The sequence below is a fragment of the Somniosus microcephalus genome, chromosome 2 (genome assembly GCF_052327205.1).
Source record: "Somniosus microcephalus isolate GS21.2 chromosome 2, FLI_Smic_1.0, whole genome shotgun sequence".
Lineage (NCBI taxonomy): Eukaryota > Metazoa > Chordata > Chondrichthyes > Squaliformes > Somniosidae > Somniosus > Somniosus microcephalus.
Window position 1 is genome coordinate 170162529 of NC_140988.1, and position 26470 is coordinate 170188998.

General features: G+C 47.3%; 1 protein-coding gene across 6 annotated transcripts in view; it reads left to right on the top strand.

Annotated features, from left to right (window-relative positions):
- The window catches only part of cc2d2a (coiled-coil and C2 domain containing 2A), a 317140-nt gene that overhangs the window by 186160 nt on the left and 104510 nt on the right, over positions 1–26470 (top strand). For all 6 annotated transcript variants that reach the window (XM_085966208.1, XM_085966216.1, XM_085966224.1 and 3 more), the window contains 6 exons: positions 203–294; positions 3368–3535; positions 3973–4078; positions 11642–11751; positions 18764–18860; positions 18958–19056. In XM_085966208.1, the coding sequence (XP_085822334.1) occupies positions 203–294; positions 3368–3535; positions 3973–4078; positions 11642–11751; positions 18764–18860; positions 18958–19056 (672 nt within the window). The remainder of the gene's footprint in view (positions 1–202; positions 295–3367; positions 3536–3972; positions 4079–11641; positions 11752–18763; positions 18861–18957; positions 19057–26470) is intronic.

A 26470-nucleotide genomic window follows, 5' to 3' on the forward strand; every position in this document is an offset into this window, starting at 1 on the left:
AAAAGGCGCTATATAAATGTTAAGTTATAATTCTGTTTATTATTTGTAGATTTCATAAGATTTTGCATTAGAAGTTATAAAACTCTACATTGCAGAAACAGGCTTATGCTTAGGATGTGCATATGGAGTGATGAGGGAACTGAAATTCTGCGAAGAACTAAAATAGGGGAACACTAATTGACACCTTTTTTTGCCTTCTTAGGTTCGGGACTCTGTAATAAGTAGGTTCCTGCTGACAAAGCATCATTACATCCTGTCAGATCTGGTTGTCGAGGAAGCGGTTCCCAGCATAGGGTAAATAGTGTGTAATGCATTGTTTTTAACTTATATTTTATCCTCTGCTTTTGATGGAATTAAACATTCTGTTGGTATTGAATGTCCAGAGGCCATTATTCTTCTTTCATTTACTCTTCATATACCTTAAGATGGCACCCATTGTACATTGGAGAACAGGAGAAATAACCAGGACAATTTTGTCTGGGAACTTTAAACTCTCCAGCAACTGACAATATTAATAATTTCTTGTATTCTTTTATGATCTTCCCCAATCCTGTAGACAAACCCTCTTTTTTTTGACAGTAGCAGTGTCTTGCAGTTGCACTTCCATTAGGAAACGTTCGCTAACCAGAATTTCTGTTTCAGACTCGGCATATTCCAACTGGTGATGGTATCATTCTTGTGTTGACATGTTTGAAGAAATGTTATCATTGCTGGAGCATTTTAGCTTTTTTATTTCAAATTTAAATGTGTTTTAGCAAATGTGCTTACACTGGACCCCAGATTCTGATTCTCCTGTTGACAAACATTTCCAGCAGCCAGTGATCTGTGTTTACTCATCATGGAAATATGTGAGCTATCACCTTTCTGTTTGAGCCAGCACACAATGATTTTTAGCTGTTTTCATGAATGTCCTTCATTAGTTGAATATGTGAACGTTCAGCAACAGTGGGCAGTTTTCAGCAAAGTACTGTTTAAAAAATCCACTTTACAGATAAACTGGCATATCTCAGTATAACATACAAATGCTAATTAGTCAAACTACAAGGGTGAAGTGAAGATGTCAGAAATTTGATTTATTTATTCTGTGTTTCTGATTTGTTTTTATTGATCCTTTTGTACATTTTGGTATCTATTTTCTGGATATTCAGTTCTAATGAACAAAGGTATGTCACATTCTGCTTACTTTCAGATTATAATAACATTTCCATATTTTTGTAACTTTCTCTGAGAATTGCCTCGTCCCTGTTTTAACATTTACTTACTGCAAAAGCCATTCTGACTGAGTACACAACAACACCAGAAAACTCAGAGATAAACTGTCTGGATTCTGGGTCATGAAGGCATTAATATACTGATGTTTTAATTGCAACCTTGTTTACCTGGTTGCTTTGTTCTGTGGAGGGTCTACCAAGTCCAAAATTATTTTAAAACTGATTTGTATTTAGCTGTTATTAGGTGCGCTTTGGCCTATTTTAAGTTTATGAATAGCTGTTTTTGAAGTAGTTCCTGTTAGCTATGTACATAATTATCAAGCTGTTGAATCAGGAGATAATTGAGTTGTCACCTTGGGAACAACTTCTGGGAAGCATAGCCCTTTTGCTTTAAATCTCCAGTGAGTGACAACCAGATGATATGGCTACACTGTCTTGTTAGTGTCCTGCGTCGCACGTGAGTTTCAAAGGTTATCAGGGGTTTAACTAGAGGAGTGTGCTCCCAGTTAGGTAACTCTCCTAAGACCATTGAGATAGGAGTAAATGAAATCCCACATGCAAGTTATGCAACAGATGCTGATCCATGGGCTGGTAATACTGAGAGAATTAGTGATGGGTCTCACTGTTATCTTTGTATTGAGGAGGTATAGGTAAGGTTCTGTGAACTATTGCATTCTGCTGTATTGTCTATTATTACTGCTTATCTATTACTTTTCCTAAACATTTCCCATTGTTTATAGCCTAAACTATGACTATAACCTATGGAAAAGGTTTATTTCACTTTCTGGGAGGTAAAATAGGAGTTCAGTGTGTTACAAGAGGACTTGATGCTGCTCCACGGTTTGGTACTATCCAGTAAGCTAAATCCAGTATTAAGAATTTCTTTTGGACCCCTGGGCTCACTATATTGCCAGATACTGCATAGCACATTCTGGGCCATAGACATTAAGGGATTGCTTATGGGAGTGGTCTTTGCAACTTAATATCGAGAAAAATGTCTAAGTAAAATCTCAAATCGTGACACGAGATGCATTCTCTTTTCCATTTCCTTGCTAATATTTTTCTTTTAAAACCAATTTAAACTTTTGATTCTTGCATTTCATTATAAAAAGTATTTTATGCCGAAGTATTGTCTGTCTTTGTCTTTGCTTTGTTGTTGGTTTCCTTTCATATATCTTGGTGTCTCTTTATTTCTTGCATTTTCTCTGCAGTTCTGGTGATTCACGGTATGTTGCATTATTCTCATTTCCTTTCCATGTAGATGACTTAATATGATTTATTTTAGTTTATTATTTTAACATTAAAAGTTTTTTTTATAGAATTTCATTAATTCTACAATCAATATTATTTGATATATTTATATGATTTCTTACAAGAAGAGGAACAGAGGAACCTTGGAGTGCATGTCCACAGATCCCTGATGGTAGCAGGACAGGTTAAGGTGGTCCTTTATTAGCCAAGGCATAGAATATAAGAGCAGGGAGGTTATGCTAGAACTGTATAAAACACTAGTTAGGCCACAGCTCAAGTACTGCGTACAGTTCTGGTCACCACATTACAGGAAAGATGTGATTGCACTAGAGAGGGTGCAGAGAAGATTTACGAGAATGTTGCAAGGACTGGAGAATTTTAGCTATGAGGAAAGATTGGATAGGTTGGGGTTGTTTTCTTCAGAACAGAAGAGGCTGAGGGGAGACTTAATTGAGGTGTATAAAATTATGAGGGGCCCAGATAGAGCGGATAGGAAGGACCTATTTCCCCTAGCAGAGAGGTCAATAACCAGGGGGCATAGATTTAAAGTAATTGGTAGAAGGATTAGAGGGGAGTTGAGGATAACTTTTTTCACCCAGAGGGTGGTGGGGGTCTGGAACTCACTGCCTGAAAGGATGGTAGAGGCAGAAACCCAAATCACAGTTAAAAAGTACTTGGAAATGCACTTGAAGTGCTGTAACCTACAAGGCTACAGACCAAGAGCTGGAAAGTAGGATTAGGCTGGATAGCTCTTTTTCAGCCAGCACAGACACAACGGCCTCCTTCTATGGTGTAAATTTCTATGATTCTTAAACTTTACAAAGTTATATATATTCAGAATTTTTAAAAAGTGATGCAAAAGAGAGAACATGTTTTAAATATAATTAATGTATTTTGCCCAATAGTGTGTTAGGCATCAGCCTGTTCAAACTGACTGAACCAAGGAGACCACTTAGACCACGAAGAAAAGAAAGAAAAAAAGTCACTGCCCAGAACCTTTCTGATGGGGACATTAACCTTTTGGTCAACATTATCCGAGCCTATGATATACCTATACGTAAATCCATAGGAAGGTAGGAGATACCAAGGTCATTGAGAGATCTTCTCTAGGTCTATGAGAATTTAGGTTTTGTTTTGCAAGTTCTTCTCTCCAAATTACCATTGGTGGAACAAATGATAATTTCATTGCCCAATAAAAACTTCAGTGAAATGAATTGCAGGAAATTTGATCTTTAAATGTAAGTTATTGTAACCAGCAAAATAGTTGAAGTACTTTTTTTTTTTTGCTTTGCAGTTACTAATATCCTGCTGTTTTATTCGTTATAAAGTTTTTCATGATGTAAAGGCTTATCTATGTAAAGTTTACTTACCATTTGATCAATTTGACTTTGAATCTATACATGGGTTGTTCTTTGTAACACAGACTCTAAACCTGCTGTCCTTTTTCAGATCGATTTAAGAGAAATTAATCAAATAAATGTTTGTTTTGCTTTTGTTTCTTTTTCTCCAGCAAACCGCCACCAACTTCCAGATCAGCTAGATCCATTAATGAAACATTTTCAACCTCACAGGTACCTCCGAGCCCTACTCAAAGCCACGAGTGGTTTACTAACCAGGTATGAAACAATCAGGAAACTCAAAGGAATATGGAATGGGTGTGTGAAGAGGGAATAAAGAATTCAGTTTAATTTATGTTTGTGCCAGAGACGTGGGGAAACATGAAAGAAATCGGGTACATGGAACGAATGAGGGACGTGAAGAAAGAACTTGCTACCATGGGTGTACATAAGAACATAAGAAATAGGAGCAGGAGTAGGCCAATCGGCCCCTCGAGCCTGCTCCGCCATTTAATAAGATCATGGCTGATCTGATCCTAACCGCCAATCCACTATCACAGAACTATCTCCTGAATCTAACAGAATTAGACACACGAAATAGGAGCAGGATCAGGCTACACGGCCCCTGGGCCCGCTCCGCTACCCACAGGGCCATGACCGATCCGAACCTAGACTCATGTCCAAATTCCTGCCCGCTCCCCGTAACCCTTAATTCCCTTCTAGGAAACTGTCTATTACTGTTTTAAATTTATGTAATGATGTAGCTTCTACAGCTTTTTGGGGCAGCATATTCCATGGACCTACCACCCTCTGAGTGCAGTAGTTCCTCCTCAGCTCAGTTTTGAAAGAGCAGCCCCTTATTCTAAGACTATGCCCCCTAGTTCTAGTTTCACCCATCATCGGGAACATCCTCCCCGCATCCACCCAATCCAACCCCTTCACAATCTTATATGTTTCAATAAGATCGCCTCTCATTCTTCTGAACTCCAATGAGTAGAGTCCCAATCTACTCAACCTCTCCTCATATGTCCATCCCCTCATCCCCGGGATTAACCGAGTGAACCTTCTTTGTACTGACTCGAGAGCAAGTATGTCCTTCCTTAAGTATGGACACCAAAACTGTACGCAGTATTCCAGGTGCGGTCTCACCAATACCTTGTACAACTGAAGCAATACCTCCCTATTTCTTTATTCTATCCCCCTAGCAATGAAAGCCAACATTCCATTGGCCTTCTTAATCACTTGCTGCACCTGCATACTAACCTTTTGAGTTTCGTGCACCAGGACCCCCAGAGCCCTTTGTACTTCAGTACTTTCCAGTTTCTTGCCATTAAGATAATAACTTGCTCTACGATTTTTCCTGCCAAAGTGCATAACCTCACACTTTCCAGTATTGTATTCCATCTGCCAAATCTCTGCCCACTTACTTAGCCTGTCTATGTCCCCTTGAAGGTTTTTTATGTCCTCCTCACTCACTACTTTCCCCCCCATCTTAGTATCATCTGCAAACTTTGATATGTTACACTCGGTCCCCTCCTCCAAATCGTTAATATAGATTGTAAAGAGTTGGGGACCCAGCACTGACCCCTGCGGAACACCACTAGTTACTGATTGCCAGTCTGAGAATGAACCATTTATCCCAACTCTCTGCCTTCTGTTAGATAGCCAATCCTCTATCCATGCCAGAATATTACCCCCAATCCCGTGATTTTTTATCTTAAGCAATAATCTTTTGTGTGGCACCTTGTCAAATGCCTTTTTGAAGTCTAAATACACTACGTCCACTGGTTCCCCTTTATCCACCCTATACGTTACTTCCTCAAAGAACTCCAGCAAATTTGTCAAACATGACTTCCCCTTCATAAAACCATGCTGACTTTGTCCTATTAAATTATGATTATCCAAATGTCCTGTTACTGTCTCCTTAATAATGGACTCCAAAATTTTACCTACCACAGATGTTAGGCTAACCGGTCTATAGTTTCCAGCCTTCTGTCTACTGCCCTTTTTAAATAAGGGTGTTACATTAGCAGTTTTCCAGTCTGCCGGGACCTTTGCTGAGTCCAGGGAGTTTTGGAAAATTATTACCAATGCATCCACAATCCCTACCGCCACTTCCCTCAAGACCCTAGGATGTAAGCCATCAGGTCCAGGTGATTTATCCGCCTTGAGTCCCATTATTTTACCGAGTACCACTTCCTTAGTGATTTTGATCGTGTTTAGCTCCTCCCCCTCTATAGCCCCCTGTTTGTCCAGTGTTGGGATATTCTTAGTGTCCTCTACTGTAAAGACTGATACAAAATATTCATTCAGTGTTTTTGCCATCTCCATATTTCCCACCATTAATTTCCCAGTCTCATCCTCTAAGGGACCAACATTTACTTTAGCCACCCTTTTTCTTTTTATATAACTATAAAAACTCTTACTATCTGTTTTTATATTTTTTGCTAATTTACTTTCATAATCTATCTTCCCTTTCTTAATCAATCTTTTTGTTATTTTTTGCTGTCTTTTAAAGTTTTCCCAATCCTCTATCCTCCCACTAGATTTGGCTACCTTATATGCCCTTGTTTTTAGTCGAATACTATCCTTAATTTCTTTACTTAGCCACGGATGGCTGTCTTTTCTTTTACACCCTTTTCTTCTCAGTGGAATATATATTTTTTGGAAGTTGTAAAATAACTCCTTAAATGTACACCACTGATCATGTATCGTCTTACCCTTTAATCTATTTTCCCAATCCACTCTACTCAATTCCGCTCTCATACCTTCATAGTCTCCTTTATTCAAGCTTAGCACGCTTGTTTGAGATCCAACCTTCTCACCCTCTAATTGAATATGGAATTCAACCATGTTATGGTCACTCATTCCAAGGGGATCCTTTACTAGGACATTTTTAATTAATCCTGTCTCGTTACACAGGACCAGGTCTAAGGTTGCCTGCCCCCTGGTCGGTTCAGTTACATACTGCTCAAGAAACCCATCCCTAATACACTCAATGAACTCATCCTCAAGGCAGCCCTGCCCAATTTGATTTGTCCAATTAATATGATAGTTAAAATCCCCCATAATTATAGATGTTCCCTTATTACAAGCCTCAACTATTTTCTGATTGATACTCCGTCCAACAGAGTTGCCACAGTTCGGAGGCCTATAGACTACGCCCACTAGTGGTTTTTTCCCCTTATTGTTCCTTACCTCCACCCAAACTGTTTCATTGTCCTGATCTTTTGACCCAATATCATTTCTCTGTATTACAGTGATTCCTTCCTTTATTAACATAGCCACCCCGCCTCCCCTTCCTTCCTGCCTGTCCTTCCTGATCGTTAAATAACCTGGTATGTTTAATTCCCAGGCATTGTCACCCTGCAGCCATGTTTCTGTAATGGCCACAAGATCATACCCATATGTAGTTATTTGTGCCATTAACTCATCTATTTTGTTACGAATGCTACGTGCATTCAGATAGAGAACTTTCAAAGATGTTTTGTGACACTTAGTTCCTGCTTTTGCCCTTTTTATTACTTTACCTTTTACTCCATACCTCCGGCCCTTCCTGACATGCTCTGGTTTTTAATTTCCCCACTGCTACCTAAGTCTGTGACCTTCTCGGTTGTCATTTTTATTATTTGCTCTCTAGGAACCTCCCCCCACTAGTTAGTTTAAAGCCCTCTCTACAGCCCTAGTTATATGATCCGCCAGGACTCTAGTCCCAGCACTGGCCAAGTGAAGCCCGTCCCAACGGAACAGCTCCCTCCTGCCCCAGTACTGGTGCCAGTGCCCCAGGAAGCAAAACCCATTTCTCCCACACCAGTCTTTGAGCCACGCATTTAACTCTCTAATTTTATTTGTCCTAGCCAAATTCACTCGTGGCTCAGGTAATAATCCAGAGATTATTACCCTTGTGGTTCTGCTTTTTAATTTGGCCCCTAGCTGCTCAAACTCCCTCAGCAGAACCTCCTTCCTTGTCCTATCTATGTCGTTGGTACCAACATGGACCACGACAACTGGATCCTCCCCCTCCCACTCCAAGTTTCTCTCCAGTCCAGAGGAGATGTCCTTAACCCTGGCACCGGGCAGGCAACACAGCCTTCGGGACTCTCGCTCTCGGCTGCAGAGAACTCTATCTATCCCCTAATGATACTATCCCCTATCACTACAACATTTCTTTTAACTCCACCCACTTGAATGGCCCCCCGCTCCACGGTGCTGTGGCCAGGTTGCTCATCCTCCCCGCAGTCCCTGTTCCCATCCTCACAGGGAGTAAGAGCCTCAAACCTGTTGGACAAGTGCAAGGGCTGCGGCTCCTCCAACACTACCTCCTGGATCCCCGTACCTGCCTCACTTCTAGTCACACCATCCTGAACCTGGCCACGGACTACATCTGAATTAATTAATCTAATTGGTGTGACTACCTCCTGATACACAGAGTCCAGGTAACTCTCCCCCTCCCTGATGTGTCTCAGTGTTTGAAGCTCGGACTCCAGCTCTTCAACACGGAGCCGGATTTCCTCGAGCAGTCAACACTTACTGCAAATGTGATCACCGTGAGCATCAATGGTGTCCACCAGCTCCCACATATTGCAGCAGCAACACATCGCCTGATCTCCCATTCTATGTAATTAATTAAATTTATTAATATTATTCTTAAATACCCTCTGCCTCGATTCTAGATGGTGAATATCACACCTTAGAAACTATAAACCAAGGAGATTTAAGCTTAAAAAGGGAGAAATACTTACCAACCAATCACTTACCCGCTTTGTGGTGACGTCACACCTTGAATACTTTTTACCTCTCCCCTTGCCTGAGATTGGAGATTGGTGGGGCCTACCTGAGCCTCTGGGGCCTCTTGTAGTCACTCTGCCGCTCAGCTCCGCCTCCACCCGCTGCCGATGCCGCACTGGGGCCTACCTGAGCCTCTGGGGCCTCTTGTAGTTGCTCTGCCGCTCAGCTCCGCCTCCACCCGCTGCTGATGCCGCACTGGGGCCTACCTGAGCCTCTGGGGCCTCTTGTAGTTGCTCTGCCGCTCAGCTCCGCCTCCACCCGCTGCCGATGCCCCTCTGGGGCCCCTTGTAGTTGCTCTGCCGCTCAGCTCCGCCTCCACCCGCTGCCGATGCCGTAGCTACATACTAAACACCAAAAGCAGAGCTAAGCGGTTCCACAACCAATAGCTCAGAGCAAAGCTCAGTAGCCCTACCATATCCAGTCGAGAATGATGGTGGATGACCAAGCAACAACAACTTGCATTTATATAGCGCCTTTATCATAGTAAAACGTACCAAGGCACTTCACAGGTGCATTAGAAAATTTGATACCGAACCACATGAGATATTCGGACAGGTGATCAAAAGCTTGGTCGAAGACATAGGTTTTAAGGAGCAACTTAAAGGTGGAGAGAGAGGCAGAGAAGTTTAGGGAGGGAATTCCAGAGCTTGGGGCCTAGACAGCTGAAGGCACGACCGCCAATGGAGGGGCGAAGGAAATCGGGGATGCACAAGAGGCCAGAATTGGAGGAATGCAAAGTTCTCTGAGGGTTGTAAGGCTGGAGGAGGTTACAGGGAAGGGCGAGACCATGGAGAGATTTGAACACAAGGATGAGAATTTTCAATTTGAGGCATTGTTGGACCGGAAATCAATGTAGGTCAGCGACCACAGGGGTGATGAGTGAATGGGACTTGGTGTGAGTCAGGATATGGGCAGCAGAGCTTTTGGTGTGAGTTAGGATACGGGCAGCAGTGTTTTGGTGTGAGTTAGGATACGGGCTGCAGTGTTTTGGTGTGAGTTAGGATACGGGCAGCAGTGTTTTGGTGTGAGTTAGGATACGGGTAGCAGAGCTTTTGGTGTGAGTTAGGATACGGGTAGCAGAGCTTTTGGTGTGAGTTAGGATACGGGTAGCAGAGCTTTTGGTGTGAGTTAGGATACGGGTAGCAGAGCCTTTGGTGTGAGTTAGGATACGGGTAGCAGAGCTTTTGGTGTGAGTTAGGATACGGGTAGCAGAGCTTTTGGTGTGAGTTAGGATACGGGCAGCAGTGTTTTGGATGAGCTGAAGCTTACGGAGGACGGAAGATGGGAGGTCAGCCTGGAGAGCATCAGAATAGTTGAAACTGGAGGTAAGAAAAGCATTGATGAGGGTTTCAGCAGCAGATGGGCTGAGGCAGGGGCAGAGACGAGCAGTGTGGAAGATTTCCCAGGCCTATCCTATCCACAAAAAGCAGGATAAATCTAACCAGGCCAATAGCAGCCGCATCAGCCTCCTTACAACCATCAGTAAAGTGCCATTAATTGACACCTGCTCACCAATGCTTACTTTGGATTGCGCCAGAGACACTCTGCTCCAAACCTCATCACAGCCATAATCCAGAAATGGATGCAAGAGCTGAATGCCAGATGATAGGTGAGAGTAGCCACCCTCAACATAAAGGCAACATTCAGCTGAGAATGACATCAAGGAGCACTAGCAAAACTGAGGTTAATGGAAGTCGAAGACAAAATTCTCTAGTGACTGGAATCTTGCCTGACAGAAATGAAGATGGTTATGGTTGCTGGAGACCAGTCATCCAAGCCCCAGGACATTGCTGCAGGAGTTCCTCAGGGAAACATCATTGGCCCAAACATCCTTAGCTGCTTCATCGATGACTTTCTCTCTGCCATAAGGGCAGGAGTGGAACTATTCACTGACAATTCCATAATGTTCAGCCACATTGACAACTGCTCTGATAACTGCAGGCAATACACGTGGTCTTGAAAGTCTTGCCCACTTTAAGAACAAGTTTTTAAAAAAACAGCCTCTCTGTACAGTTGCAGCAAGTAATGTTTGAACTCTGGGGTTTAGGGGGAGTTTTTCTTTTGTTGTAATATGCCACCTTCTATGAGGTAAAACAGTATATTCAGAATTATGTTTGACATTTTGGTAAAACTATCAATATTTTTAACTGGCATGAATACTCTCAAATCAGGTCTCCCACATTGCTAGATTGCTCGAATGACATCACCACTAATAGGGAGCGCCTCTACCTACTCTGGAGCAGCTCCAATGGAAATAGTAAGGCCCTCGACTTCACAACAGCCTGTGAGCTGCTTTGGGCCCTTGGGAAACCATATGGTAATCTCTACTCTTCCCTGTTTTCTGTCTCTGATCTGACCCACTTGGAGCTTTATTGGACCCAATTGGAGCCTCAATTTTAAAATTCTCATCCTTGTTTTCAAATCCCTTCATGGCCTCGCCCCTCCCTATCTCTGTAACCTCTTCCAGCCCCACAACCCTCCGAGATCTCTGAGCTCCTCCAATTCTGGCCTCTTGTGCATCCCCGATTTTAATCGCTCACCATTGCCAGCCATGCTTTCAGCTGCCTAGGGCCTAAGCTCTGGAATTCCCTCCCTAAACCTCTCAACCTCTCTCCTCCTTTTAAGTCACTCCTTAAAACTTATCTCTCTGACCAAGCTTTTGGTCACTTGTCCTGATATCTCCTGTGGCTCCGTGTCAGGTTTTGTTTGATTACACTCCTGTGAAGCACCTTGGGTCATTTTACTACGTTAAAAGCGCTATATAAATACAAGTTGTTATTTTTTTTTTTAAGTGTGTATTTGACACATCAGGTCAATTTGGTCTCTGCTGCCACTTGTGCTAAAGAGCAGTGTTGTAAAAACACAATCTGGATGAGGTCATTCAACTCGCCTGGTTAGTGCAAAGTTGAAATATCTTTGAAGTGACACTGTCCTCTGATTTTCCCCTATTTTGGATGGTGGTTGCTCATGAGTATGTGCAATATGAGTTAAATGTAAAAACTGAGGATCATCCAAAGGATAAGCAGTCTAAATTTGGGATTTTTTTTGTCAAAGATCTCCGTGCATCCTTTTGTGGAGGTTTCATTCCAACGTACAGTCCGTCAAACCGCTACTGCATATGGTCCAAACCCTAACTGGAATGAAGAACTGGAACTTCCGTTCAGGTAATTTAAAAAAACAATGGGACGGATTTTCCGACCCCCACGGGTGAGTACGAGGTGTGTACGCACTTCAGTGTGCCAGTGCAGCCTTCAGTCGCCTGAGGAAGAGAGTGTTTGAAGACCAGGACCTCAAACCCAGCACCAAGCTCATAGTCTACAGAGCAGCAGTGATACCCGCCCTCCTATATGCTTCAGAGACATGGACCATGTACAGCAGGCACCTCAAAGCACTGGAGAGGTACCACCAACGCTGCCTCCGCAAGATCCTGCAAATCCATTGGCTGCATAGGCACACTAACGTCAATGTTCCCGCTCAGGCCAACATCCCAAGCATCGAAGCTTTGACCATGCTCGATCAGCTCCGATGGACGGGCCACATTGTCTGCATGCCCAATATGAGACTCCTAAAACAAGCGCTCTACTCGGAGCTCCGACACGGCAAGAAAGCCCCAGGTGGGCAGAGGAAACGCTTCAAGGACACTCTCAAAGCCTCCTTGAAAAAGTGCAACAAAAAAGTGGAATCCCTGGCCCAAGACCACACAAAGTTCGAGGAAAAGCATCCGGGAAGGCGCCGAACACCTTGAGCCTCTTCGCCGGGAGCAAGCAGAAGCCAAGCGCAAACAGCGGAAGGAGCGCACGTCAACCCAAGCACCCCACCCACCCGCCCCTTCAACCACCATCTGCCCCATCTGTGACAGAGACGGTCGGTCCCGCATTGGACTCATCAGTCACCTGAGAACTCATTTTTAGTGTGGAAGCAAGTCATCCTCGGTTCCGAGGGACTGCCGAAGAAGGAAGAAGGACCTCGCAAGTGCCAGTTTCAGGCATGCGAAGCGCATGCGCTAAATCCCGGCACTTCCGACCTGTCCAGAATCCTCTTGACAGATCATCTGCCTGCCCAGGAGAAGGGCCTCCGCGGGCAGAGAGTTCCGCTTTCTGCACAACTTCCGCCCGCTGAAAACCTTTAAAAATCTTACGCCTGGTAAAAGCGTAAGGCCTGCTTTTACCAGCGTAAGAGTTTTAAAAAATAAATAAAAATTTCACTCATTTATAATTTTAAAATACTTTTAAAAAGGGTAAGTTTATTTTTAGGCCCGTAAAAACTTTAATTAATTATTTTTTTCAAAAAATTAAATTTTTGTTTAAAATATTTAATTTAATGTAATTTTAACCAATTTTAAATACGTGATTTAAAAAAACATGTATTTAATGTTTAACTTTTTTTAAGTGATCCCCATTCATACTTTTGACAGATCTGTCCGTATGGATCTGTCAAAAGTATGAATGGGGATTCCCTTCTTTGATTGGTTCCCCATGGCCCACGTGATCCCAGGGATGCTTGCGAACCGCATGCGCCCCTGGGATACCTGGGCCTCTGCACATTTCGTAGAGCAGAGGCCCAGGATCAGAAGACTCGGGACCTACGGAGCCAGCAGGTAAATGCGTAGATTTTTTCCGATCAGAGGCATCCGCACACAGGAAGCCTCCAATCAGAAATTCAGGGCCACTATATTAATTTGGATAAAGAAGGCCCTTTGGTCCATTTGATCTCATCCTTCAAGAATACTTTTGATGTCCACCTGAAAAAGCAGACAGGGGTCACTTTAATATCTCATCTGAAGGACTGTGTTGCTAACAACACAACACCTCCATCAGTATAACTCCATAGTGTCTGCCTAGATGTCCTCAAGTGCTGTGATGAGTCTCAACTTGCAATCTCTTGATTCAGAGGTGAGAGTGCTACCAACTGAGCCAAGCTGAAACTTAGACTTTTTTTTATTTAATAAAATCGTGTTTAATTCTGTACATAATATATAGTTTAAACTTTGGATTGCCAATAGGTGCAAGGAAATTCTTGACTCCTTGTCTCAACTGGTTTTGTTTATTTTCAGCTCGTGCACTGCAATGCTAGAAATAATACTAAATATTAGTCATAAAGTTACTCAAACATCAGGAATTACTGTAGCATTAAACCTATACTACAGAGCACGCTAACACAATTTTATCTAAAACTTAATGAAAAGTTAAACGCTAATTTTACTCACCCTGCCATCTCTATATTTCACCATTTTTTTTACATTTTAAACTTTAATTTTATTCTTTTCTGCTTCTCCGCCAATCTTTTATCCTGTTTAAAAAATTAACAGTGTGACAATGCATTCGAGGAACTATTTCACAAGTGTGTACGGTGATGTGTGTGACAATACATCACACCATGTGTTATCTGTGTGATATGAGTGTTTATTACATGGCTGTTTTTTCACTTTGGAACCTGTGAACAATATATATATATGTCAGATAAAGCAGGTCATCAAGTGATTACTGTTTTGCTGTTAGATATGTTTTTATTTTCATCATTGTCACAGCTATGTTTATTGTACCCCATATAAATAATTTTAGCCTTCTCTGAAGGCCTTTCTTCGGGAGTTAACTAAGGAATGTGTTCCTGATTCGTGGACATATACTTAAAAACGAAAGATTTGCAGGGCTATGGGGAAAGAGCAGGGGAGTGGGACTAATTGGATGGCCCTTTTTCAAAGAGTTGGCACAAGCACAATGGGCAAAATGGCCTCCTTCTATGCTGTATGATTCTGATTCTATGGGGTCGATTTTAACTGAGCCGTGAGGCGGGCTTTGAGGCGTGCGGGGGGTTAAAATCGCAAAACTGGTGGGCGGGATCCCCCCCCCCCGGCCTGGTTCCCGACCCCGAGACATTTTAACCCAGGCGTGTCTGATGGTCCCGAATCAGTCCCGCCTCCAACAGGCGGGACTGGTCTTTAAGGCCCTTAATCAGCAATAATTGGCCTTTATAATGCCATTTTAACAGGCCCTTGCATTTTTAACCCTTTTCCCACGTAAAACTCGCCTGGTGGGGATCACGCCTGTGAAACCTGGCGTGAGCACTATTGGCTTGCTGACTATCAGCTGCAGGCCAACCATTAAAGAGGAGATTTGATCAGTCATCATTTGCAGGTGGCAGGACTTTGTTGTTTCAGGCCTGGGGCAACTTCTCCCAGGCTTAACCACACCTGTGGAAGGTTGGAGCCTCACACACATCTCCAGTGTGAACTCCTGGGAAACCCCTCTCGCCACCCTCACTCAGCGCTTCCTCAGCGGAGACATATGCCAGAAGCATGGAAGCCATTTTTCTCCTTCCCTTCTTGGCATTAGAGGAGCTTGAGTACCAGGCGCGGCAGCAGCAGAACCAGGAACAACAGCAGCAGCAGCAGGAGCGACAGGCTGCTGCTCACCCACCTGAGGCAGCACAGGCCAGAAGAGGCCAGCGCATGGAAGCCCGTCGGCGCAGGAGATACCCCCCAAACAGGGTCTACAGACACAGGGTCAGCTACCTCAACATGTCTGAGCAGCAGTGCCAAAGGTGGCTCCGACTTTCGCGACAGGTAGTGACTGACATCTGCGCAATGATACAGCAAGACCTGCTGCCCAGAGGACCAGGTGGACACTCCTTACCAGTGGCCATCAAAGTCACCACCGCACTCAACTTTTTTGCCTCAGGCTCATTCCAGGGATCATCGGCAGACATCAGCGGCATCTCCCAGGCGGCTGCACACACTTGCATCACGCAGGTAACCGATGCCCTCTTTGCCCTCGCGCACAATCACATCCATTTCACCAGTGATCGCGCAAATGTGACGGTGCGAGCGGTTGGATTAGCTCATCTGGCAGACTTTCCAAGGGTGCAGGGCGTCATTGACTGCACACATGTGGCCCTTGGGGCACCCCATTGCAATCCAGGTATTTTTGTCAACCGCAAGGGCTTCCACTCCCTTAACGTTCAGCTGGTGTGTGACCACAAGAAGGAGATTTTGCATGTTTGTGCCAAGTACCCTGACAGTTGCCATGACTCCTTCATACTGCACCAGTTTAGTGTGCCTCCGCTATTCAGGCCACCAGACCAACTTCACAGATGGCTACTTGGAGACAAGGGCTATCCCCTGAGGACTTGGCTAATGACGCCGTTGAGGAAGCCAGCCAATGAAGCTGAGGAGCGCTACAACTCCAGCCACATTTCCACCAGATCCATTATCGAGCAAACCATCGGCTTGCTGAAGATGCGCTTCAGATGCCTAGATAGATCAGGTGGAGCCCTACAATACTCAGCAGCCAGGGTCTCCAGAATTGTCGTGGTTTGCTGTGCACTCCACAACATGGCACAGCGTCGTGGCTTGCAGATTCTTGAGGACCAAGTGGCTCCTCACACACCCTCCTCAGATGATGATGATGAGGAGGAGGGCAAAAACGAGCATCCTGCAGAGGGCCATCAACCAGCGGCAGCATTACGCGAGAACATTGCTGCCCGGGATGCAAGGAACGCACTCATCCTGGCCAGATTTGCTTAGCCTAGTAAATCAAACTCTTTTGCCTCGCAGCTTCTTACCTGAGCATCGACAATGGCCAAACCCTGCGGATTCCTAGCTATTTGACCAGCATCCTGACAACTGCAAGTAATCCTAAGCCCTCAATGTGAAAGCCCCATTCGCGAAATGACACACGCCAGAACTGCAACAGTTGCCATCAGAATTTTTATGCACATGAACCAACTGATGGCATCTTTACAATATACACAACATTTCACCCAAGTGACTACTCTTGTGACTACTTGTGCTTTATTTTCCTCTTACGTGTGCTCCTACGTGGTGCTTCCCCTGTGGCTTCAGCAGATGTGGAGGCCCCTTGCTCACTTTCTTGCTGCTCCTGTCTCGACACCTTTGGCGGCCGTCCCCTGGGGTGGCGAGCCTGTGAGGGCGCGTCAGCAGTCTGCTGCTCCTGCGGCTGTGCAGGGGTTGAGACGTCTATCTCACTTGGGTGTGGACTCCGGCGGGGCTCTGACCGAGGGCTCTGCAGTGGCATGGAAGTTTGAGCGCTTGGAGAGGAACCCCCACTTCCTTGAGGCCTGCCACCAACCTCCCTCTCATGGGTCAGCTCCCCCTCCGCACCTGCAACTGGCTTGAGAGCACCTTGCTGCACATCAGGAGGGCCATGGGGACCCGTATCTGCAATGGCAGTCCTACTCAGAAGGACTTCTATGAAGGTCTGGTTTCTCTGTTCAACAGATACCCATCGCTCCTCAAGAGATGTCATTCTATTCTGAACACTCACCATGTTTTCCATACCCTGGTGACTAACCTCCTCCATGGCCATAGCCCTCCTCTCCTCTACCGTAGCCAGCCTTACCATGGAGGCAGCAATCATTTCCACGTAGGTAGCCATCCTTTCCGTGTTGATGCGTTCATGCGCCACTGACTCCAGAAAGGCTCTGCTCATGTTCGCTATGGACTCCTCCATTCGCTCCACACTCGCAGCGACCCTGGAGACAAAATCTGCCAGAGACTCCTGCATCTGTGCATGGAGTTCCATCACCTCTGATCTTATGGATGGACCCAGAGGCAGAGGGTTGACATGCAGCTGAGCCGAGCTGGCAGAGTTCTGCGCCCTCCGACTAGCACTCTCCACTGCTGTCCCTGTCTCCACAATCTGCTGATGCTCACTTGTGAGATGTGATACACCAGGTGACACAACTCTATGTCCCGAAGGTCCCCCCAAGGTGTGAGTGTCTGCGCTGGTGCTGGGTGCGCTTATTTCTGCTGACGCTACGCCCTCAGAGGTTGCAGATTCCTCTGAGGAGTCTGGAATCTCAGGCTCTTCCTCCTGCACAGTGGGGATGGGGGCTCTTGATGGTCCTGTGGGGGAGTCAAGGAAAAAGTTAGAAATGTGATGCCAAGGTTACATGCACATTGCATTTTGCAGATGATCATAAGTCCATATGATGTACCCTTCAGAATCATTATCAGCGACTCATGCAATGTCAATGAGAGAGATGGAAAACTATTCTGTCACCAGCTTGCGGGGATGCACCTGTCTGTCCTTCCCCAACTTCCGCATCTGTATCAGCCCTGACAATCTCCAGGACGGCTTCCTCCCAGGGGGTGAGCTGGGCTAATGAGGATGGCCCTCCTCCTGTCCTGGCTCGCTCTCTCCTGTTGTGAGCTCTCTTCTCCTGCAATGAGGGAGACAAGTAGAGGTTGAGTGAGAATGAAGGAGTGAGTGTAGAGATTGCATAGCAAGATACTTAGAAGGAGACAAAGATGGAGTGAGGTTGCAAGACCAAGGGCCCTCCCTGTGTGTTGTCAGTTGTGTTCAAAGCATCAGAGTGAGAGGGAGTGTGAGGGCTGCATGGTCGAATAGTTAGGTGAATGTGAGCATAGAGAGAGAGGGAATGGCTACGGGCGCGTGGATGTGAGTGTCAAGTGGGATGTGGAGGAAGAGATTGCTAAAGCTGAGTGCTGGTGAGGAAAGGCAATGGGGATCAGATTGAGGGTGATGGAAACTTCATACTTTTCCAGTGCGATGAAGGTTGTGGACTCTTTTCCTGCACTGCATCCAGGTGCGCTGTGTGAGCCCCAAGGAGTTGACTTCCCCAGCCACCTGTAGCCACACAGCCCTGGTCTGACTGGGAGGGCTCTTCCTCCCTGAAGAAGGGAACAGGACCTCCCTGTGGGATCTAGCCCCATCCAACAATGCCTGCAGTGATGCCTCATCAAATTTAGGCGCAGCTCTTGCCCTCCCACTGGCCATTGTTCCTGTAGGCTCCTGTGCCGTCATAAGGGGAAAGCTTGGAAGCCTGCAGAGGAAGCAAGGCTTGCTGTGGACCTTAAATGCAGCAGCAATGATGACGTCATTGGAGGGGACTTGCAGTCATGAAAAACCCATTTGCAAAGGCTTCCCACACGTTGGAAATCAATTGGCCAATTGAGTTAAAATTGCATCAATCTCACACATCCATTTAGATTTGTGTGGGAATCACGAAATTCGGGGAACCCGACAATTGCCCGCACCCGAGTTAAAAACGACCCCTATGATTCAAAGCAATCTACAGTGGAATTTTTTGCAGCTTCTTAAGTAGATGCCATTAAATAGTAACAATTGCAGAGTTGCGATATAAGTGAGAGCGCTGTAATAGTGAGTGCCTGGTTTATTTGATTTTTGATTTCAGAGCACCAAATGGTGATTACAGCACAGCGAGCCTGCAGTCTGTTATGGATGAGGTGTTCATCAATGTCTTTGATGAAGTTGTTTATGATGTTCTAGAGGTAAAGCTTAAAGATTTTTTTATTATTATTTAGCAAAATCAGCCCAATCACTAAAATAAATATATAAACTTTTTGAAAAATAATTCTGCGTTTTTAGGACGATAGGGAAAGAGGAAGTGGTGTTCACACCCGTATCGAGCGACACTGGTTGGGTGCTGTACATATCCCATTTACGACCATCTACTGCCAGTCCAGGGTAAGGATTTTCTTCTGAGTATTTGCCTGCAATGGAGGGTATTTTTAAAATGGTGGAATGTTAATTTGTGGGAGAATTACATGCTATTACTTGCTGTATCTGAAAGCTAGTTTACGCAACTTGTATTTAATAAAGTCTAACTTTGTTGTATGCAAGTTTTGACACATTGTCATTCAGTTGCTTTGGCAACAGGACAAATTTGAGGTGATCATTTTTGCAACTGTGTGCATATTTATTTGTATGGAACTAACAGCCCTGCGGCTTATGACCTTTAGAAATTACAGGTATCTGTGCAAATCATTTACATTTCTCAGTAATTCTGAGGTGAGTCACACACCGTTTTATACTGCCAGTTGTCTTTGATGGGTAATCCACTAAGTATTTGTGATTATTTTTGGCCTTTTCTTTTGCAGTTCTTCAATCCCATTTGTTTATAGTTTCATTAGCGTAGACTCACTTTGTACCATATCGGGTGTGTTACTTTTCAGCAACTCAAATCATTGGGCAGGGATTCAGTTCTACCTGACTTAGTTAAGCACTTAAGACTTTAAGGGGGAAAAATTTGGTTGGTTGCGCCACCCATTAGCGCCTAAAGAGGTCGAGAAGTGGGGCGCTAACCAACTAGCGCCCGGGCGCAGTGAACCCTGCGCCTCTTCCCAAATTGAGCCGACATTTAGCGCCGGCGCTAAACCGTAGCGCCCGCTCACCGGCGCACGCAGATCATGATATAATTTCAGTGTGCAACGCCCTTGGGGCCCCCGGACCGGAAATTCAGTGGCGCCCCCCTCCGTTCCGCCTGTCGCTACCAACGACAGGTTACCTGGAACGTTTCCCAGTCGCTGTCGGGCTGGGGGGGCGCTATTTAAAGGGGACTCTTCCTGGATTATTAGTGGTAGCCTTTTTTGGACCACACCTTCTGAGAGAGAGAGTTGCTCAGAGACAAACGGAGAGCCATTTCTGCAGTGAGCCAGCGCTGGCTGAGGAACTTTAGCCTTCTGAACATAACTTTGCAGTTGGTTCGTGTGCATCGCCACTAAATAATCGAGTTCGACTTCGACGAACTATAAATAAGTTGTTTATTTACAGGAACAGACTAATTACATCAGGTAAGATGGCAGGTAAGATGGCTGACTGTAGGAGCACCGTGGTATAGGTCTTGTCCCAGCGGGGACTCCACGAGGACTGACTAGAAGTTTCCCAGCTCAACTGCCAGCAGGTTCCAAGCTCTACTGTTGGAAGGTTCCGAGCTCTGACGTCATGACGTCAGAGTACAGGAGAGAAGCCTGAGTATAGTAACAGACATACAGTAAGGTAAGTTAAAGGGAATTATGTATCTCAATGTAAGGGACAACCGGTGGTACCGCCACATAGGCCCCCCCAGAATTCGCTTTAACGGAAGTCCAAGGATGAGATGGTCTGATGAGCTGGTGGTCACGGCGGTCGTGCTGTCTCGACTTGGTAGGCGAGGTCTGAAGATGCTGCTCGTGAGCGGATCCTTACGCGCGTCGTGGCGAATAAAACGTATCCGTCAGGTGAAGGACCGTGGAGACGTGCGAAACAGCAGGCCTTGTCAGAGTGACGGGCAGGTTGGGCGGACGCGGGCGATATCTCCGTTGATGTTGAAACAAGTCCTTGTTCTGACGAACTCTGCAGGAATGCCAAACGAGCGATCCAGAAGGACTTGACAGGCGAGGTCGGTGAACTCGCCGACAGGTGAGCGAAACCTTCGGGAGGCTGGAACGCACGGAACGGTGCGTGCCATAGTGCTACGACGATAACACAACGGAGTGTGAAGAGTTGCTGCGTTGATCAGTGATCGGTGAGGCCAGCAACTTTCACGTGGCTGATCGCGGCCGCAGGATGCCCGTTGGGCCCGTCCTCGATGTGTGCAGCGTCAGTAGAGGTTTGCGTTTGTTAAAGGGAAAACTGGAGAAAGGGCGGCAACGTTCCGGGTTGTTGTTGCTTTCAGGACGGGTCAACTCTGCCTGGAGGGCGGCAACACTTGTAACTGTTGTAGATTTAGGAGAACACAGCCGGGAGGGCAACACGCTTTTTGTTCACGCCGAACCGTGTAGTAAGTAACACAACCAGCAGGCTGAAGGGCTGGTGCGTCGTCGACGGAGAAGGAGTCGTCGTTTTTCACGAGGGATAGGTCCTCGTGGTTCGCAAGGGATGGATCCTCGTGTGCGAGGAGTGCGTCCTCGTGTTTCGTGGGGCTGAGTCCTCGTGGTATCCCCGTAGGGCGCGCTCCGATTTTGTGGGCCCGAACATGCTGTACCCCGCGCTTGGAGAGATGTATACTTGCTGTTGCTTTGGACATAGAGGCGGACGATCCGTGTGGCGGTAGGAAAAATGAGTACGGGGACCATAAGCAAGTGTGTGGTTGGCGCCGCATCGATGTTCTTGTCGAATGGGGCTTCTACCTTTATAAAGCACGAGGGAGACTGTGGCTCCCTGGATTGCAGTAGCGACAGCAAAACGGCTGGTGCTTCCATGGCGTGCTTCTTTTGTGAAAATTGCTCACAAAAAAACGGGGTCCGGTTGAGTTTTGTCCGTGTCAAACGGGATCTGCTCCAGACTGCGCTTACCTTGCGAATGCGTTCGCAAAGACTGGGTCGCCTTTGGAGGAATCGGTGTTAGGCGGTTGCTGTTCCGTGGTTGTTCGTCGGTTGTGCGTCGGTTGTCTTGTGGGAAGACGAGGTTCAGGCGCGTGTTGCTACCGTGAAAATCGTTCACGGATACGGGTTCACCAATTGTAGTGTTGGAATTGATGAGCTCCCGTACTCACGTCGTTGGGTCACCAATGTAGCGGTTCGTGTGCATCGCCACTAAATAATCGAGTTCGACTTCGACGAACTATAAATAAGTTGTTTATTTACAGGAACAGACTAATTACATCAGGTAAGATGGCAGGTAAGATGGCTGACTGTAGGAGCACCGTGGTATAGGTCTTGTCCCAGCGGGGACTCCACGAGGACTGACTAGAAGTTTCCCAGCTCAACTGCCAGCAGGTGCCGAGCTCAACTGCCAGCAGGTTCCGAGCTCTACTGTTGGAAGGTTCCGAGCTCTGACGTCATGACGTCAGAGTACAGGAGAGAAGCCTGAGTATAGTAACAGACATACAGTAAGGTAAGTTAAAGGGAATTATGTATCTCAATGTAAGGGACAACCGGTGGTACCGCCACAGTAGCCTTTTTTGGACCACACCTTCTGAGAGAGAGAGTTGCTCAGAGACAAACGGAGAGCCATTTCTGCAGTGAGCCAGCGCTGGCTGAGGAACTTTAGCCTTCTGAACATAACTTTGCAGTTGGTAAGCTTCTCAACTGGCATAACTTTCAGTGTGCACTTACTATGGGGGCTGCATTGGATGGGAACGTCGTCCTTTTCAATCATATTGACAGGGCACAGAGACGCAGGGATATAGCGGCAGGCATGGCCAGATGGAGGAGGGCCAACAGACGTCGGCACACGAGACCTTACGCTGCCAGGGTTTTCCGCCAACAGTTTTCGTATATCAACATGTCGGAGGAGCAGTGTTTCCGAAGGCTGTGCTTCAGTAAGGAGGTGGTCACTGAGCTCTGCCACCTGCTTCAGCCAGATCTGCAGCCTCAACTAAGGTGCAGGACATCTCTGTCGGTGGCTGTAAAGATCATTGTGACTCTAAACTTCTATGCCAGTGGCTCCTTTCAGGCCACTGCTGGGGACATTGCCAACATCTCACAGTTCGCGGTGCATTGCTGCATTCGTCAAGTGACTAATGCCCTCTTTAAAAGGAGACGGCAGTACATCTCCTTCCCAATGACCCTGGACAAGCAGCGAGAGCGCGCAGAGGGCTTCGCAAGGATAGCGGGCTTCCCCATGGTGCAGGGCGCCATTGACTGCACGCATGTGGCTTTGCGGAGGCCTCTAGAGAATGCAGAGGATTTCCGCAACCGAAAGGGGTTCCATTCTTTGTGCAGCTGGTCTGTGACCACCGACAGCTGATACTCGCTGTCAATGCCCACTTTCCAGGCAGCAGCCACGACGCCTTCATCCTGCACCAGACTTCTGTGGCAGACCTTTTCGAAGCCCCGGCTCACCCAGGAGGCTGGCTTCTCGGGGACAAGGGCTATCCTCTGTGCCCCTGGCTGCTGACCCCGCTCCGTTCGCCCAGCACCCCTGCTGAAGAACGATACAACAAGAGCCATCAAGCGACCAGGAACATCGTGGAGCACACAATCGGCGTGCTGAAGCAACGGTTCCGCTGTCTGGACCATTCCGGAGGAGCCCTTCAGTACTCACCTGAGCAAGTCTCCCACTTCGTGGTTGTGTGTTGCATGCTGCATAAGCTGGCAATCCTCAGGACACAGCCAATGCCACCAGACATTGAAGCACCAGCAGAGGAGGAGGAGGAGGAGCAGCACCAAGACGGGCGGGAGGCACAAACTGCAAGGGCCGTCCGTCAGAGGCTTATAGCAAGTCGCTTCTAGGCCCCTCTGAGGGAATGCTTTCTGCCATTCCGAGAACATGAATGGAACCGTTCTGCTACCCCTAAGCCGGTCAAGGCAACAATTTGTGCAAAGAACAGACATGGACATTGTGAATAAATAAACTTCTTTATTTAACAAACTGTGTATCCTTCCCGCATGACAAAGCAATGGAAACAAACACCAAAACAAACAGACTGCCACATAACTGGCTCTTACACCCTGGAGACAATGTCCAAAACATAACCAACATTCAGACCAGCATCCTCGGCCTTGAATGAAAGAAATAACATAATTTAGCAACAACACCTACTTTTTGCCCCTCGATGGTGATCTGCTTCCCTTGCGGAATGGCCCCCTTCCCGCCCTGCAGCTCCTCCGTAATGGGACCCCAGTGGCTGCAGCAAGGCTGGGGAAGGCCTGCTGACTGTCCGAAACTGAGACCGCGGATGCCCTTGAGGGACGGCCTGGACCAGCTCTGGGCCTGGAGGGCCCGGCTGCTGACTGCTCCAAATCTGCATGGGCGGCAGCAGTCTGTCCTACAGGTGGTGGCAGCTGCAGTGGAGAAGTGCCAGTGGTGGCATCAGGAATGCTGTCATCCTGAGAGCGGACAGCAGCTCCCTGGTCGGCTGACACACTGGCACTCTGACGGGGCAGCACCGCAGCATGCGCAGCAAAATCAAATCAAATCAAATCAACTTTTATTGTCATTGTTAGTGCACAAGTGCAGTACAACGAAATGTAGGCTTGCAGCTCCCGAGAGTGTACATTTGGATTAAGACATTTAAACATTCAACATACATTTGGCTTGTAGTATATTAACATAAATATGACCATAATAAAATGCATTGGCAGATGTGCAGGCTTTAGAGTTTATTTGTGGAGTTCAGTAGGATGACAGCCCTGGGAAAGAAGCTGTTCCTAAATCTGGTCGTACGGGTGCGAATGCATCTGTAGCGTCTCCCAGATGGTAGGAGGGCGAACAGACTGTGGCTGGGGTGGGTAGGGTCTTTGATGATGGACCGTGACCTCCGTAGCCAGCGTTTCTGGTATATGTGCTCTATGGTCGGTAGTCGGCTGGTGCACAGATTGCTGGCCTGCTGTGGCGCGGCGAGGGCCCCGGGGAATCCTGCCCGATCCAGCAAGGGTGGCAGCAGTCAGTGCTCACGTGGCCTCAATCTGCATCTGCGTGAGACCAGCCACTGACTGCGTGGCAGCACTCGGCACTTGCGTGGCAGGTGCCAGTGCTTCGCTGAAGTCATGGACAATCCTTGCCAGTGCTGCGCCGAAGTCCTGGACAATCGCCCTCGAGCTTCCCTACCCCCCTCGCGTTGCTGCAGGCCGCTGGGTCCTGGAGCTGCATCCTCCTCAGACCATTCCCCCCCGCTCCTCTCCAGGGAAGGCGTCTCCCCAGTCTGGACATGGGCTGGCTCGCCTGAGGGTGGCATGGATGGTCCGGCTTCCTCCTCCTCGTCGCCTCCAGAGTCACTCGCACTGGCAGCTTGAGGGCCCGCCTCCCGAGCTGGTGATGCAGCATCTGAAAGCAGGGAGGTTCAAGAGTGGCTTTAGTGAAAGGACAGGGTGGCAGCAAGGGATGCATGAGTGCTGCAATGCTCTGAGTTGGCTCGAGAGCGAAAAAGCATGCTGGTGTGGGGAACAAGTGGAAGGAGAGAGGTCAACAAGGTGATGACCTTACCATTGCTGTCCACAATGGGGTCGGCATCTCCTGAGGTGACGGGGCCAATCATCCGGCTTGCCACAATCCGATGGACTCGCTCCTCCAGGTCTGTGAGGGTCTGCAGGTGAGGCTGGCCTCCTCCGGTCCGATGCTGTTGCCTTCTATTATGGGCCAGCTTGGCCTGCAAGAGAAAGGACGGGGTGTGAGGAAACCTGCAGCCCTGATCTGGGATGACATGCCTCCCATGGTCGATTAGCCCTTACATTATGCTGCCCTGATCTGGGATGACATGCCTCCCATGGTCGATTAGCCCTTACATTATGCTGCCCTGATCTGGGATGACATGCCTCCCATGGTCCAGGAGCCCTTACATTATGCACAGAGCTGAATGTGCGTGTGTGTTTCCAGAAAGGGCCATGGGTGCTGGATGACAGCTGGCCATTGGGGCTTTGCACACCCTCTGGCCATAAAGTGAGGTCCGGATGGAGGGATGAAGATGATTCTGAAAAAGGCACTCACCCTGACGAACCGAGTGAGGTCGTTGAACTTCTTGCTGCATTGCACAGGAATCCTGGGAACCATGCTGCTGGAGGTGACTCTGTTGGAAACCTCCCTCCAAGCTCTGCGATAGTCGCTGTGCTGAGGCCTCCTGCCATTCTCTGGGTAGAGTACGGATCGCCTGCGCTCCACCGCGCCAACCAGAGTATCCAATGCCCCCTCGCTGAAGCGCTGCGCTCTCTCCCTGGCCCTCTCCAGTTCAGGCAGTTGTCGACGCCACAGGTAGGTTACCGCCGAGTTTGAGGCCTCCGATGTGCAGGGTGCGGCTGGAGATGATGATCGATCCGCCCCTTTAAGAGCTGTCCGGCGCCAGCGTGTCTGGCCGCACTTGATAATTGACAGCACCTGCGATGCGCCTGCCCGCGGAGATATTGCATCGCGCCGCCGGGTTAGCGCCCTAAGACTGTCGTGCAGCGCCTGATTTAGCGCCGCAATCACCTTCGGGGGCGCAGGTACCCAACATTGCTGGAGGTGGCGATAATTTGCACCTACGCTAAACTTTGCGCACCGCCAATACTAGCGCCCCAAACGGGGCGATACCGAATTTCTCCCATTCTCTGGGTAGAGGACAGACCGCCTGCGCTCCACCGCGCCAACCAGAGCATTCAATGCCCCCTCGCTGAAGCGCTGCGCTCTCTCACTGGCCCTCTCCTGTTCAGGCAGTTGTCGACGCCACAGGTAGGTTACCGTCGAGTTTGAGGGTACTTAAGGA